The following is a 13663-nucleotide window of genomic DNA, read 5'->3' on the forward strand; positions in this document are numbered from 1 at the left end:
ATTACAAACGATATTTTTAAAGGTATTAATATAAGGCGAAGGTATAGGATAACGACCCGGCGCTTATTAATAAGGTCGTTATTATATAGGAAAAAAGTAAGAAAGATAAATGCCTTTAGATTACTATACGATAGAGGGATCTCTAGGTAGTGGTATTAGTAAACGGTAGTGCGGAAACGAATTTAATTTCGCTATAGTTCGTGTACTAGGCCTATATACTATAAAAGAAAAAGAAAGAATAGATAGTTATATAAAGTCCATTTCCTACGTAAAAGGTCTATAGGGAGATACTATCCCTAGATATTATAGTCGAAGGAAAAACGATATTAATTATATTTAATATTATAGATATAGGACCCTCGAAAGATATAATTTTAAAGTAACTATAGTATAAAGATTATAACCTAGATATCGATTAAAGGAATAGTAGTTACCTACGACTAAAAGAGCTTTAAAAGTATTTAATTAACGATAGAAGATTAGGAGTACGTACGGAGTAAAGTGTAGGACGAGCATCCTCTACGGTACTACCGTAAAAAGTATAGGAAGTAATAATATATTTTATCGATATAAGCGGTAAAATCGAAGAAGTAAGGTTAACGACGTTAGTAGAAATATCGGAGGTTAATAAATACGCTTATTATAATAATATAAAGAAAGGTAAGAAAAAGGCGGTACCGGTAGAATATCGAGAATACTTAGCTTTTACGGCTAAATATTTAGAGGGGCTTCTAAAGTAAGGACCGTAGAACTACGAAATTAAATTAAAAAAAAAAGCTAAACTATAGCTATTTAAGGTCTACTATATTAATAATAAATAAAGTAAGGAATTACGGAAGTACTTAAATAAGAACTTAAAGAAAGGATATATTAAGGAGTCTATATCGCTAGTAAGATACCCCGTATTTTTTATACCGAAGAAGGACAGTAACTTATAACTATATATAGATTACCGGTAATTAAATAACGAGACGGTAAAAAATAGTTATCCGCTACCGTTAATATTTAGGTTACGGAGTTAATTAGTAAGGGCACGATACTTTATATACTTAAATATACCTGTCGGGTACGCCTATATATAAATTAAAGAAGGAAACGAATAGAAAATAACGTTTCGTATACCCTATAGTTATTTCGAGTATTTTATAATATTATTTAAGTTAATTAATACGCCCGTAACGTTCTAATCTCTCGTTAACTATACTATACGGAAGTACCTCGATAAGATAATAATATACTATTTCGATAACGTTCTTATTTACTTATATACTTTAGAGGAGTATAAGCGATATATACGAGAGATACTCGACGCGCTATACGGAACCGGACTCTCTATTAATAAGGAAAAAAGCGAGTTTTATATATAGAAAATAGTATACCTAAGATATTTAATAACGTATATTATAAGCGAGTGCACCATATAAGCGAGTGCACTACTTTCCACCACCCTACGAATACTATCCTCAATTACACCACATCAGCACAAGGAATTAACTATAATTACATTAGAAACAGCTGAATCTGAGGCATCTGCAGCTTCCTAGCAAGTGCGCGCATTATGGCCAGGCTTGCCGTATATATTATAGCACTGAACCTTCGTACGAGCCTCCCCTGCATTACTACTATCCGGCTACGTTTCTTACACTCCCTCCTTATCCACGGCCTTCTAATCTAATAAATCCTGTGCCTCTTATATAGTAAGTGACCCTCTAAGCCTTATACGTGTTTTTTTAGCTTTCCGGCGCTTACTTAATACCTTATTGGCCTTACGGAGCGAAGAGACCTCTGCACGAAGGAGAGCTACTTAGTATATTATAGCCGTTATACCTTTAATAAGCTAGTCTACTGTAGCCAGTATTAAAGTCGGGGAGCTATTTTAATGGTTAGTAATGCGAGTCTTAATAAGCGTTAATTGTAAATTGGCTTCTCGAGGGTTATGTAGTGTTTGGGAGACCCAAGGTTATGTAGTGCCGGGCCGTAAGTTTGGAGGTGTTAGCGTATAAAGCTTTATATTTAGCTTAGAAAGTACCCTCTCTGGATCGTACGGTATAAGGCTAGCGCCCGCAAAGCTACCCTATATATTCTTCTTTATTATAGAGACAAAAAAGGCCTCGCGGAAGGTATAGAGGAACTCGAGCTTGCTTATATAGTTAATATACATACGTATTAAGTCTTCGATCTGGCGACCGTACGCCTGTTTTAGCGGCCTAAAGTAGCTAACATCGAGTGGCTAGAGGAAGTGGGAGGAGTATGGAGGTATATAGAGCGTAATAATGTTATTTTGCTGGTAGTAGCGTTCGAATTCGGTCGAGTAGTGGCTTTCGTGGTTATCGAGGATTAATAACCGGTATTTGCCTTTTGTACGGGACGCTATATAATAGTCAAAGTGCTTGATCTAATCTAGGCTTACCGGATTGGTAGTCTATTTATTATCGGTAGTTGCGATACGCTAGGTAGACGGTAAATTGTATTCGGTATACTAATTGGCAAAGTAATACTATACGGTTAAAATAATAAAAGAAGGGATAGCCTAGCCGAGGGTATTAATTCCTTAGATTACCGTTGCCCATTCGCGGTTACTAGGCTGGACTAGTTTTGCCTTGCTAAGGCCGTCCGAGGTTATAACTACTATACCCGCGAAGATAATACCTATTATAAATCTAGTCTCGTCGAAGTTATAAATATCGTTATCTATAATACCGTATTTAGCTTTAGTATTCCGTATAAGCGCAAACCATTCGGTAATAACCTTTAGATCCTCGCATTTAGCCCTCTAGTAGTCGTATCTATACATAAAACGCGTACGGAGCTATAGCTAGCGTTTAACGAAGTTATGTGCCTAGAGCTTGCTAACAGGGGGCGCGTCGCGTACGCGTAGCAGTTAGTTGGCTATATCTTCCATACTACGTAATCTTGGTGGAAAAGCTCGCGCATATAGCTTAATAATATATTGAACAATAGCATCCTCTTCGGATTAAGTAAGCTTCTTCGATTTAGGCGTAGTATCGCGTCGTGCAGGCTGGCCAGCGCATCGTCGTAAGAGAGTCGTATGGTGGACGTTATAGATCTTTCTTGCGGCTCGGAGGCTAAGATTTTTATTTTTTTCAAGAGCTTCGAGGGCTAAGATCACCCTAGCTTCCTTTAAAGTAAAAGGTATATTAGGTTGTATAGAAAAAGTCGATGTTAGGTGGAAGGATAGTGCGTCGCTTAAAAAGTGGTGCACTCGCTTATATAGTGCACTCGCTTATAATGTACGTTATCGCTAAATAAAGTTCGTATAAAACTAAAAAAAATTACGGTAGTAAAAGACTAGCTTACGCTATAATTATAAATATACGTTAAGGAATTTTTAAGGTTTATAAACTTCTATCGGATATTTATTTAAAGCTATGTAGGTATTATAAAGCTACTTAATTACTTAACTAAAAAGGACGTGGAATTCCGGTAAAGGTAGAAAGAAAAGTAGGCCTTTTAGGAGCTAAAAGAGGCTATTCTAAAGGACCCGGTACTTAAATTACTAAACCCTAATCGATTATTCGAAGTCGAGGTAAATATATTAAACTATACTATTAGTAAATAGTTAAGGTAGCGAGACAATAACGGTAAGCTATACCCGGTAGCTTTCTTTTCGAAAAAACTTAATAAAATACGTTAAAACTATTTAATCTATAATAAAGAACTATTTATTATTATCGAAGCGTTCGAGGAATAAAGACTATACTTTAGCGGTACTAAGTATAAAGTATAGGTCTATACGGACCATAAGAATCTACGGTACTTTACTATTACGAAGGTCCTTAACGCGCGGTAAATATAATAATTAGAGTTTCTCTCGGAATTTAATTTTTAAATTAATTATAAAAAGGGTTCGGAGAACGTTAAGGTAGACGTACTTAGCCGGCGAGCCGACTACTATAAGGATATACCTAGGGAGTTACTATTACTATTTAAGGAGGCGCTAGATAGTACCTTTAAGTATCTACTATAGCTATAGATAGAGTATTACGTAATATATTACGAGAAAACTACTTTTAGTAAATATTAAGGGAAGTTAGGTAACGATATTATAAAATAATATTAGTAGGAAAAGCTAAAGCTATAGGGTATTTAAAAGGATAGTTAGGGAAGACTATAGTATAAAAATCGAGCGTACGTAAGGCTAGGTAATAAAACGGTATTAGTAATAGAGATTTATATATTAAAGCTCGGAGGATATATAGGTATCGTTAAAACTATAAAAAAGATTAAATAATACTTTAATTAGTTAGGGATTAAGGACGACGTTAAGGAAACTATTTAATTATACTATATATATAAGAGAACGAAGGTTATAAGGTATAAGCCTTATAGATTTCTAAAGCTATTACCGATAGTAAAACGGCTATAAAGTTTAATTACGATAAACTTTATTATTAAATTATTAAAGTTTAAAAATACGGTAACCGGCGTTAAGTATAATAATATATTAATAGTAATCGATAAGCTTATTAAATAGGTATACTTTTTACTTTATAAAGAGACCTGGTTAATAAAATAATTAACGGATATAGTACTATAGTATATTATATTAATATATATATAGTTAAAGGAGTTTATTATAAACCGCGATACTAAATTCGTATCGAAGTTCTAAAAAGCGTTAATAACGAAGCTAAGGGTAATAAGTAAAGCGTCTTTAGCTTACTACTTTTAAATAAACGGTTAAACGGAACGGCTTAATTAAATCGTAAAATAGTACCTACAGAATTATATTAATTTCGAATAAAACAATTAAGTTAAACTATTACTTATAATATAGTTAATATATAATATATTATTAACTAAAACGATTAAAGCTATACCGTTTTTTATAAACTTCGGTTACGAGGTAAACCTACGGTAAGGACCTACGGTTAAAGTACTTAGGGCTAGGGTTAAGGTAAATAAAATATATATATTTTATAGTAAACTTAAGTAAAAACTAAAGTTTATAAGGGAAAGGATACGGAAATACTATAATACTAAAAAGTTCGAAGGACCTTACCTTAAAGAAAGGAATATAATATTCTTTTCTATACGTAATTTACGTATTAAAAGACTTAATAAAAAGCTAAACTATAGGAAAGTAGGCCCGTTTAAGGTTAAAAGGAAAATATCGGAAACGGTATTTAAACTGGAGCTACTCCGTATAATACGTTTACGGTTATATATTTTTTATATCTTACTTCTAGAGCCCGTACTATAGGTAAGTAAGGCTAATATATAGGTAGTAGCGAAGGACGAAGAAAAAGAGTATAATATAGAAAAAATATTAGATTTACGGTTTAATAAAGGTAAATTAAAGTATTTAGTTAGTTAATTAAAATATTCGGCTATAAATAACTTATAGGAACTATAGGTATACTTTAATTACCTAAATAAGTAAAAGGAATTTTATTAACGATATCTAGACCGGCTAAAACCTAAGTAAGTAAAAAGACTTAGCCTTAGCCTATAGCTAAATAACTATAAAATAAAGTTAAAAAAACTTCGATAAAAATCGAACTTACGCCTTCGACGTAATAGTCGACGTGCTATATATTATATTATAAGGTTAAAAGGTATAAAGGGGATTAAATATAAGTAGTATTACGCGCTTTAATTACTTTAGGAAGGGGAAAGTACGTTATTAACGGTATTTTACGCGGATAAGAAGGAAGGACCGGCCGTATTAAAATCGGTATTAAAGTTAAGAAATAATTAGTTAGGTAAGACGGGAGGTTAGGAGGAGGGGTCGGTATTAGGAGTAGTAGTAATAGGAGGATCGAGCGTAAGTATTACCTCGCTAATAATAACGGTACTCCGCTCCGAAAAATATTATTTTTATTAGCGAAGGCGGGATAAATACGTAATGTTATTTTAGGCCTCGGGTCGACGGAACGTCGATTTAAAAGGAGGGGTATTATATTATAGTTAAGCTAATAGGCAGGACAGACCGTATACGGGGCATAAGATATATAGATAATCGTTAGTAGGACTAATTAGGGTAAGGCTACGCGATTATAGGTAATAGATTAGGAAGATATAGTAATCGCGGTAATATAACTAATAGGGAGTTATAAAGGATTATAGCAATTATTACGATTATTAAGAATAAGCGGAATAATTACTATAATTAGGGCTTAGCACGAGGTTTATATATATAGAGGAACTGGCTATATAGATAGATAGTTCCGTAATATGCAATTTAAGCTTGTATTTACGGTATCTAGTATTTATATTAAGATATCTTATTGTGCACTATTTAGCTGCACCGAACTACGATTATTTAAAAGTGCCTTCGACCAGTATCCCTTTCAGAGGTTCTGGATAGGGGTTCGTCACAACTTTTAAAAAAATATTTAAAATAGCGCTTATCTTTACTACCCGTAGCTCGTATAAGGTTATCGATATTAATTAGCTTTATATTAAAAGGCTAATAAATAGCTTTTATATTAATATTAATATATATTTTTCCTATACGATAATACTTAAATTAATAAATATATAGGAAATATAATAAGTAATTTCGGCTTTACCGTCGGCCGATATCGAATATATCCCCGGTAAGGTAAAGGAAGCTAAAGTACTAGCTTATCCGAATTATATAAATATAGTTTTAATCTAAAGCTATAATTCTATAGTTACCTTTCCCTATATTACTTATACTAGTAAGCCTAATAGGGGGCCGTTTAAAGATTATCGTACAACAGATAGATATTAGGATAGTACCTATAATAATTATAAATGGAGGGATTATAGAAGTAAATATAGCTTTTATATTATTAATTAAAGCGGTATTAAAGCTATAGAGAAAGGTAAGGGAAGTGAGGAAGCTGCGGAGGGGAGCCAGGAGCTAATAGTTATTAATAATTCCGATAATTAAATAAGTTATATAATAATATATATATTTCTTTTATTAACCGTGGAAAATATATTTACTATCCGTACAGTAATATACCCGATACTATTTAATATAGGTTATTTAGATAACTATAATAATGTTTCTATCTTTTATTTTAATAGGAAAAATCTTATCGGATCGTATAACTTACTATTATATTACCTAACCTTACTTTACTATTTATATATATTACTAATACCCTTATATCTAGCTTTATATCTATTATATAGTATTCTACACTGCTTGTACGATAGTATACCTAATACCATTCTATATAGGTCGTTCAGACCATTCTAATAATACCTCTCTCGTTTATTTTAATAGGAAAAATATTATCGGATCGTACAACTTACTATTATATTATCCTACCTTACTTTACAATACACGCGCATTATTAACATACTTATACTAATCTTTACACCCAACTTAATATCTATTATATACTATTCTACACCGCTCGTACGACAATATACTATATACTATTCTATACAGCTCATTTAGGCGATTCCAATAATATTTTTATTATCTATTTTAATAGGAAAAATCTTATCGGATCGTACAATTAAATTCTTTAACGGATCCTACCCCCTGTTTCTAAAGTGGGGCATTTTTTTTGGTGCGCTTTTCAACGGATTGTACTACAATCCATCGGAGAATAACTAATAGGAGGGGCATTATATTACGGACCTAATATAAGCGAAGAGCGCGGGGCGCGACCTATCTAATTACTAAAATAAGAAAAGTAAGGAAGTCGGATTATTACTAGTACTAAAGGTAATAATCACGATTATTATTAGCCTTCGATATACGACGGGTAATAATCGATATTATTATTAATAATAATAATAATAAACCGGTTTATATATACGGAGGAACTAGCTAATATAGATAGATAGTTCCGTAGTATATAATATAAATTATAATCGTTAGTATTTAAACTATTATAATAGAAATAAGCTATTATTATATATTATTTAGCTATACCGAACTAGGATTATTTAGAAGTGCCTTTAACCAGTGTCCCTTTCAGAGGTTCTGGATAGGGGTTCGTCACATACTTCCTAAATACTTTCTTAAACTTAACTTCGAAAATACAAAATTTTTTGAAATATTCTATATCAATCTTTTTTTAATACTCTGGTTATACTCTATAATTATTATTAAAAATAGGCTTGAACTATATAAGAGCTCTATCTTTAAGTTTAGTACTTACGAAAATTACTTTCGACTTTTCGTTAATAAATTAATTTAAATGCTAATAAAATAAATTTTAAAATAAATTAAAAACCTTTTAATCTTTACTTTTTCTTCTTTATGATGCTTTAATACTAGGAATTCAATAGCCGACTTCAATATAACTAAAATAATAACAATCCAATCCCGGATTTACTAAATTTCGTCTTTAAATTCTTTAAAACGCTTAATAACGTATTCTATAGTAGAAAATATAAGTCTAATGATAATAGAGAGTCCTTCAGTACCTAGGCTAGGCGAGACGCCTTTTATTTAAACGTTTTTAAATCCGGCTATAGTAATAGAAAAACGCCATTAACTTATCTATAATAGAGTTAAAGTAAATATATAACGTATAAGGAACCTCTATTCAAAATTTTTAAAAGGGATACTAGTTAAATATACTTCTAAATAATCCTAGTTTAGTATAGCTAAATAGTATTTAACAATAGATTATTATAACCATAATAGTTTAAATACTAACGATTATAACTTATATTACATACTGCAGAACTATCTATCTACACTAGCTAGTTCCTCCGTATATATAAACCTTAGGACCGTAGACCGTTAGCTTATAGACGGTCTTCGGCCCACTCTTAACTAGCCGATACTAGACTGTGAACCGTGAGCTCCGCCGCGGTCCCCGGTCCCCACTTTATTAGTTCGTTCCGTCTAACTGGACCATAAGCCTTGCTCGATCGCTCGGTCTAGCCCTAATTGACTCCCGTGGCCCCACTGTCTCCCAAAACTGTGACTACCGGTACTATTTATTAACTAATATACGTTCGAGCTAAATGTTTTTTGTTGTGTATAATTCGGTTTTAGTAGACTATAAAATTTCCGTTTATTCAAAAAATAACCTAAGCTTCTTATAATAGTTATAATTCGCTGTTTTTCCCAAGTACTAAGTGTTAGGCTAAAAATATAAAGTGCATATCTATTTCAACAAAGTCTTTGGTTTTTTACTCTGCAGACCGCGGTTACATAATGTCTTTGTATAGGTTCTATAGCATATTAAGAACTATATATACTTGAAACTACTTTATAGTAGCTGCATATTAACACGCCTAAAGGAATAGCCATTCTAATAACAGTGCATTCAATGTATCTCATACATAATACTTCAGTGATATATCCTTATTATTATTATTCTAAACACTAAAAAATGCCTATGTAAAAAGAAGGCGAGAATTAAAAAGAATTATCAATCCAGGTTCTGAGCTTCACACATTTGCTTATAAATCTCCCCCTTAGCCAAAAGCTTTGCATGTGTCCCTACCTCCACAATCTTTCCTGCGTGGAAGACGCAAATGAGATCCGCGTCTTTGATGGTGCTCAGTCGGTGAGCAACAGCCACGGTAATGCGGTCACCCTCCTTTGCTACTTCGGCAAGGGCCTCTTGGACAATCTTCTCGCTTGTGGAATCAAGCGCACTCGTGGCCTCGTCCAAAAGAAGGATCTTGGGGTTACGAATAAGAGCACGGGCAATAGCAATCCGCTGGCGCTGTCCTCCTGATAGCTGTGTTCCGTTGGACCCAGCCAAAGTCGCAACACCGTCCGGAAGAGAGCAGACAAAGTCCCAGGCGTTCGCAGCGCGAAGCGCCGCTTCAACCCGAGTCGACAAAACAGCATCCTTTTCGGTGGGTATGTCACTTTCGTCGAGCCCCAGAGCAATGTTATCTTGGATTGTTCCCTGGAAGAGAGTTGGCTCTTGCTGGACGAGAGAGACAATGGCGCGATAATGTCGAGGGTTGATTGAGGGGAGAGGATCAGATGCAATGCGGACGGTGCCAGTAGAGGCGTCGTAAAACCGTTCCAAAAGACCAATGATGGTCGACTTGCCGCAACCAGACGCACCAACAACGGCAATGAACTGTCCTTTCTCGATCTTCAGGTCGACGCCACGCAGCACGGTAGTGTCCGGGCGGAGCGGATACGAAAAGCGGACATTGTCGAGCTCAATGGGACCTCCAGACGAAGGCTTCCTGTCTTGATTGTCCGGTGTCTCCTGAACTATTGGCTGGAGTGAAGAGAGCCAAAAGATGTAGTTTGCCGAGTTTTGACCCTTGGTCATGCTTGTTGAGAATGCAAAAAACTGCGAGGCCGCTTGCGCCGACAAAAAGACACCCATAAAGGCCACAAAGAAGTCATACATGGAAATTTCGAGGTCCGAGACAAGCTTGCAGCCGTACCAGAAGCCCAAAGCCATGAAGAGATACTCGATACATTGAGTGAAGGCGAAGCACGTCATGATCAGGGTAAGAGGTTTGACTGATCCAGCGACGGCATGGTCCAGTTCGGCAGTGTACTTTTCGAGAACCTTGTCCTCCAAAGCCAACGACGACACTGTCCGGATGGCATTGATGCTTTCCGAGGCGATGGCAGAACTCTTGGAATGGCGCTTGGAAACCATCTGATCCAGCTTCACATCAAGACGAATCTTGAAGAAGCCAGACAGGGCGAGAGGTGGCATCCCGGCAAGGACAACAACAAGACCCAGCTTCCAAGTGTGTGCGATAGCCAAAATGCTGCAAGCTCCGAGGTTGAGGACTGAGATCAGAATGAGCCCAACGTTTATGCCCATCAGCTCAAAGACGCCTTGGGGGTCTGACTCGACATGGCTGACCAAGGACCCAACCGAATTCTCGGGACGGTCGAAAAACTGGATGTCCTGACGCAATAAGTTGTCAAATACTTGTCGGCGGAGCTTCCGGGTCAACGTCTGGGCAATCGTGTTGCAAGCCCAACCGAGGACAAAGTAAACCGCGAGACAACCCCCCGCCATGACAATAAACATGCAGGCAAAGAAGTTGCCGCGGTCAACCATGGCCTGCCCGGTCAAAGTAAAGACGTCCATAACCCGGGCCATGAGAATGGCTTGACCTGGGAAGGCCGCGGCAGCTCCTACACAACCCAAGAAGAGCGCCCCATACATCAGGTTGAGCTCAGGGGTGTACTTGACAAGACGGGTTACTACGGCTAAGAGACCAACGTGCTTATGCTTGTGGAAGTCATCGCGATCCCTTTGCTCGTCCAGCCGCATCCAATCTTGTGTTGGGTATCGGGTCATGGTCTTGGTAAGTTCCATCGGATGACGACTCTCATTGTCCTCGTCGCCTTCATCATGACTGTCCATGTTCCGAGACCCGTCCGTGTCTGGAAGCTTCTGGCCTCCGACAGCCAGATCTTGAGCGCGCACAAGTTTGGCATAGGTCCCATCCTGGGCAATGAGCCCTTCGTGAGTGCCTTGCTCAACAATCTTGCCCTTGGACATCACGATGATTTGGTCTGCTTTTTTGATCGTAGCTAGCTTGTGTGCAATGACCAGCGTGGTGCGGCCCTCGGCGGCCCTGTCGAGCGCCTTCTGAACCGTGCCTTCAGCATGGGGATCTAGAGCCGAAGTGGCTTCATCGAGAAGAAGAACTTTAGGGTGGGAAACCACGCTCCGGGCAATGGCGACCCTCTGCTTCTGTCCTCCACTCAGCAAACCTCCTCGCTGGCCAATATCCGTATTGTAACCTTGAGGGAGCTGCAGGATAAAATCATGAGCAAACGCCAATTTTGCTGCCTCTTCCACACGAGCCATCTGCTCCTCGCGAGAACTCTGCTCGTATGGCGTGCCCACCAGCCCATAGGCGATATTTTCAAAGACAGTTCCTTGGAACAGAACAGGCTCTTGCTGCACCAACCGAATGTTTTTGCGAAGCCAGTGGAGGTTGAGCTGGTCAATGGGCCGGCCGTCGAGCTTGATGGAGCCAGAGAATGGATTGTACCACCGTTCCAAGAGACCGACAATGGTGCTCTTGCCCGAACCGCTGGCGCCAACGAGAGCAGTCACCTTTCCTGCCGGGATTGTGAGAGTAAAGTCGTCCAAGACCTTGATCTTGGGCCTCGAGGGGTAGGCAAATGACACGTGCTCCAACTCCACAAGGCCCTCCACGCCATCGGGCTGATCCCCGGATTCGTCAAAGGGATCGATCTTGGAAACGGTGTCGATCAACTTGAAGAGCTGTGCGGCAGCTGTTGAAGCTCTCGAAAAGTCAATGCTGTACGGAGCGAGCATGGTGATAGAGATGGTGGCAATTACGACGGCAAACAAGACGGTAAAGATCTCACCGGCAGCGATGTCGCCGCGTGACAGCATGGCAATACCTTGCCAAAAGGCAAGAGCCATCCCCAAAAAGATGATGCTGTACTCGGCCGACATTAAAATGCCGAGCAGCGGCGAAATCTTGCGTCCCCAGACCCCCGCTTCATCGAGATAGTTGTTGAACCTCTCAACCAGCCGCTCCCTCATGCCAAAGGCGTGAACAGTCTTGGCACTTGCAAGCACGCCCTCGGCAAAAGAGTTTGCCTGTGAGTAAATATCCAAGATCTTGGTCTCGTAGCCGGCGTGAACCATTGCGACAATGGACATGACCAAAATTGTTGCGGGGGCAATGCATAAGCATATAAGCGAAAGCTTCCAGTTGGTAACGAATGCAACGATAAAGGAGGCCACGAATGCAGCCAGCCCCTGGAAGGTGAGTCCTAGCTTCTCCGAAATGCCGCTCTGGATCAGCTTGCCGTTGGATGACGCTTGTGCTGCGATGGAGCCGGCAGACCCAAGGTCGAAGAAGGCCACATCCTGGGAAAGCGCAGCGCGGAGATATGCGCGGCGAATGTTGCGGACGGTGCGGTAACCGGCATAAGTGAACAAGGTGTTGTAAGTGTATGACAAGACGAAGCGGGCGATTCCGAGGTAGACGAAATAAAGACTACAAACGTGTCAGATCAAAGCAAGAGTCATAAAGCCGCAAAACATACGCTAGTTTGGAGACTTCGCCCATGAAAACGTCCCTGTCCGAAGTACCAGAGACATAGTCGGTGATGACTGTCACAAACTGGCCAAAGATCAGGTTCTGCAAAGCCATGCCCACGCCAGAGCAGATTGCCGCAACAGCAGCCACTGCCTGAATGATCTTTTCGACTTTGTCGGCATAGCTGAATATTCTCTGTTCTTAATGTCAGTGTTGGTACAGGAGGCACAGTTTTCTGCATCGATTTCTTACCCAGTATGCACCATTTGATTCCTCCTTTTCCTCCGTGGTTGGCGGGGCAACTTCCTCGGTGGGCCCAGGAGTCATCAAGGCTTCAGACACACAGTGTATTGAAGGAGTGCTCGGCTTTTCCGTCTCTGCCATCGTCGCCATCTTTGCCGTATGTTTGAGGCAACAAAGCGACGGTTCAGTGATGTAGTAGACGGCGTCATTCAGTCAACAGGAGAAGACGGCGACCTTTGAAGAAAAGAATAGCAGATAAAGGAAATTGCAGCTGCTTGGCGCCAAGGGTAATGCAAGATGCCAAGGGTTGCAAAGCAGTGGAGCAGAGGTCAAGACTTGGACGACCAGATGCAGTAGGCATAGACGACAAGCATCTCGAGGGATCGGTAGGCACTCGGCCACTGGATTGTCCGTTGTCCGCACCGAGCTGACGCAACCTATGCGCGAACAGGTCGTCCCGAGTCAGGACGGCAGGGCAGTCCAA

At 38.8% G+C, this 13663-nt stretch overlaps 1 protein-coding gene across 1 annotated transcript; it reads right to left on the reverse strand.

The window, feature by feature from the left end:
• Window positions 1-9244: 9244 nt before the first annotated feature.
• On the reverse strand, window positions 9245-13641 carry QC764_611200 (uncharacterized protein). The gene is made up of 3 exons (XM_062949602.1): window positions 13189-13641; window positions 12944-13131; window positions 9245-12894 (listed from the first exon to the last, which is right to left on the reverse strand). The coding sequence occupies exons 1-3, from the start codon at window positions 13327-13329 to the stop codon at window positions 9342-9344; spliced, it is 3882 nt and encodes a 1293-aa protein (XP_062797011.1). The 5' UTR covers window positions 13330-13641; the 3' UTR covers window positions 9245-9341.
• Window positions 13642-13663: the final 22 nt, after the last annotated feature.

This window comes from Podospora pseudoanserina, chromosome 6 (assembly GCF_035222485.1).
Source record: "Podospora pseudoanserina strain CBS 124.78 chromosome 6, whole genome shotgun sequence".
In the NCBI taxonomy this organism is placed as follows: Eukaryota; Fungi; Ascomycota; class Sordariomycetes; order Sordariales; family Podosporaceae; genus Podospora; species Podospora pseudoanserina.

Bases quoted from the DNA above. Each gene is read 5' to 3' on its own strand.
- QC764_611200 (XM_062949602.1), bottom strand. From the start codon at position 13,329: ATGGCGACGATGGCAGAGACGGAAAAGCCGAGCACTCCTTCAATACAC. The intron at 13,132-13,188 runs GTAAGAAATCGA...CATTAAGAACAG, and splicing joins AATCAAATGGTGCATACTGG to AGAATATTCAGCTATGCCGA. The intron at 12,895-12,943 runs GTATGTTTTGCG...ACACGTTTGTAG, and splicing joins GGCGAAGTCTCCAAACTAGC to TCTTTATTTCGTCTACCTCG.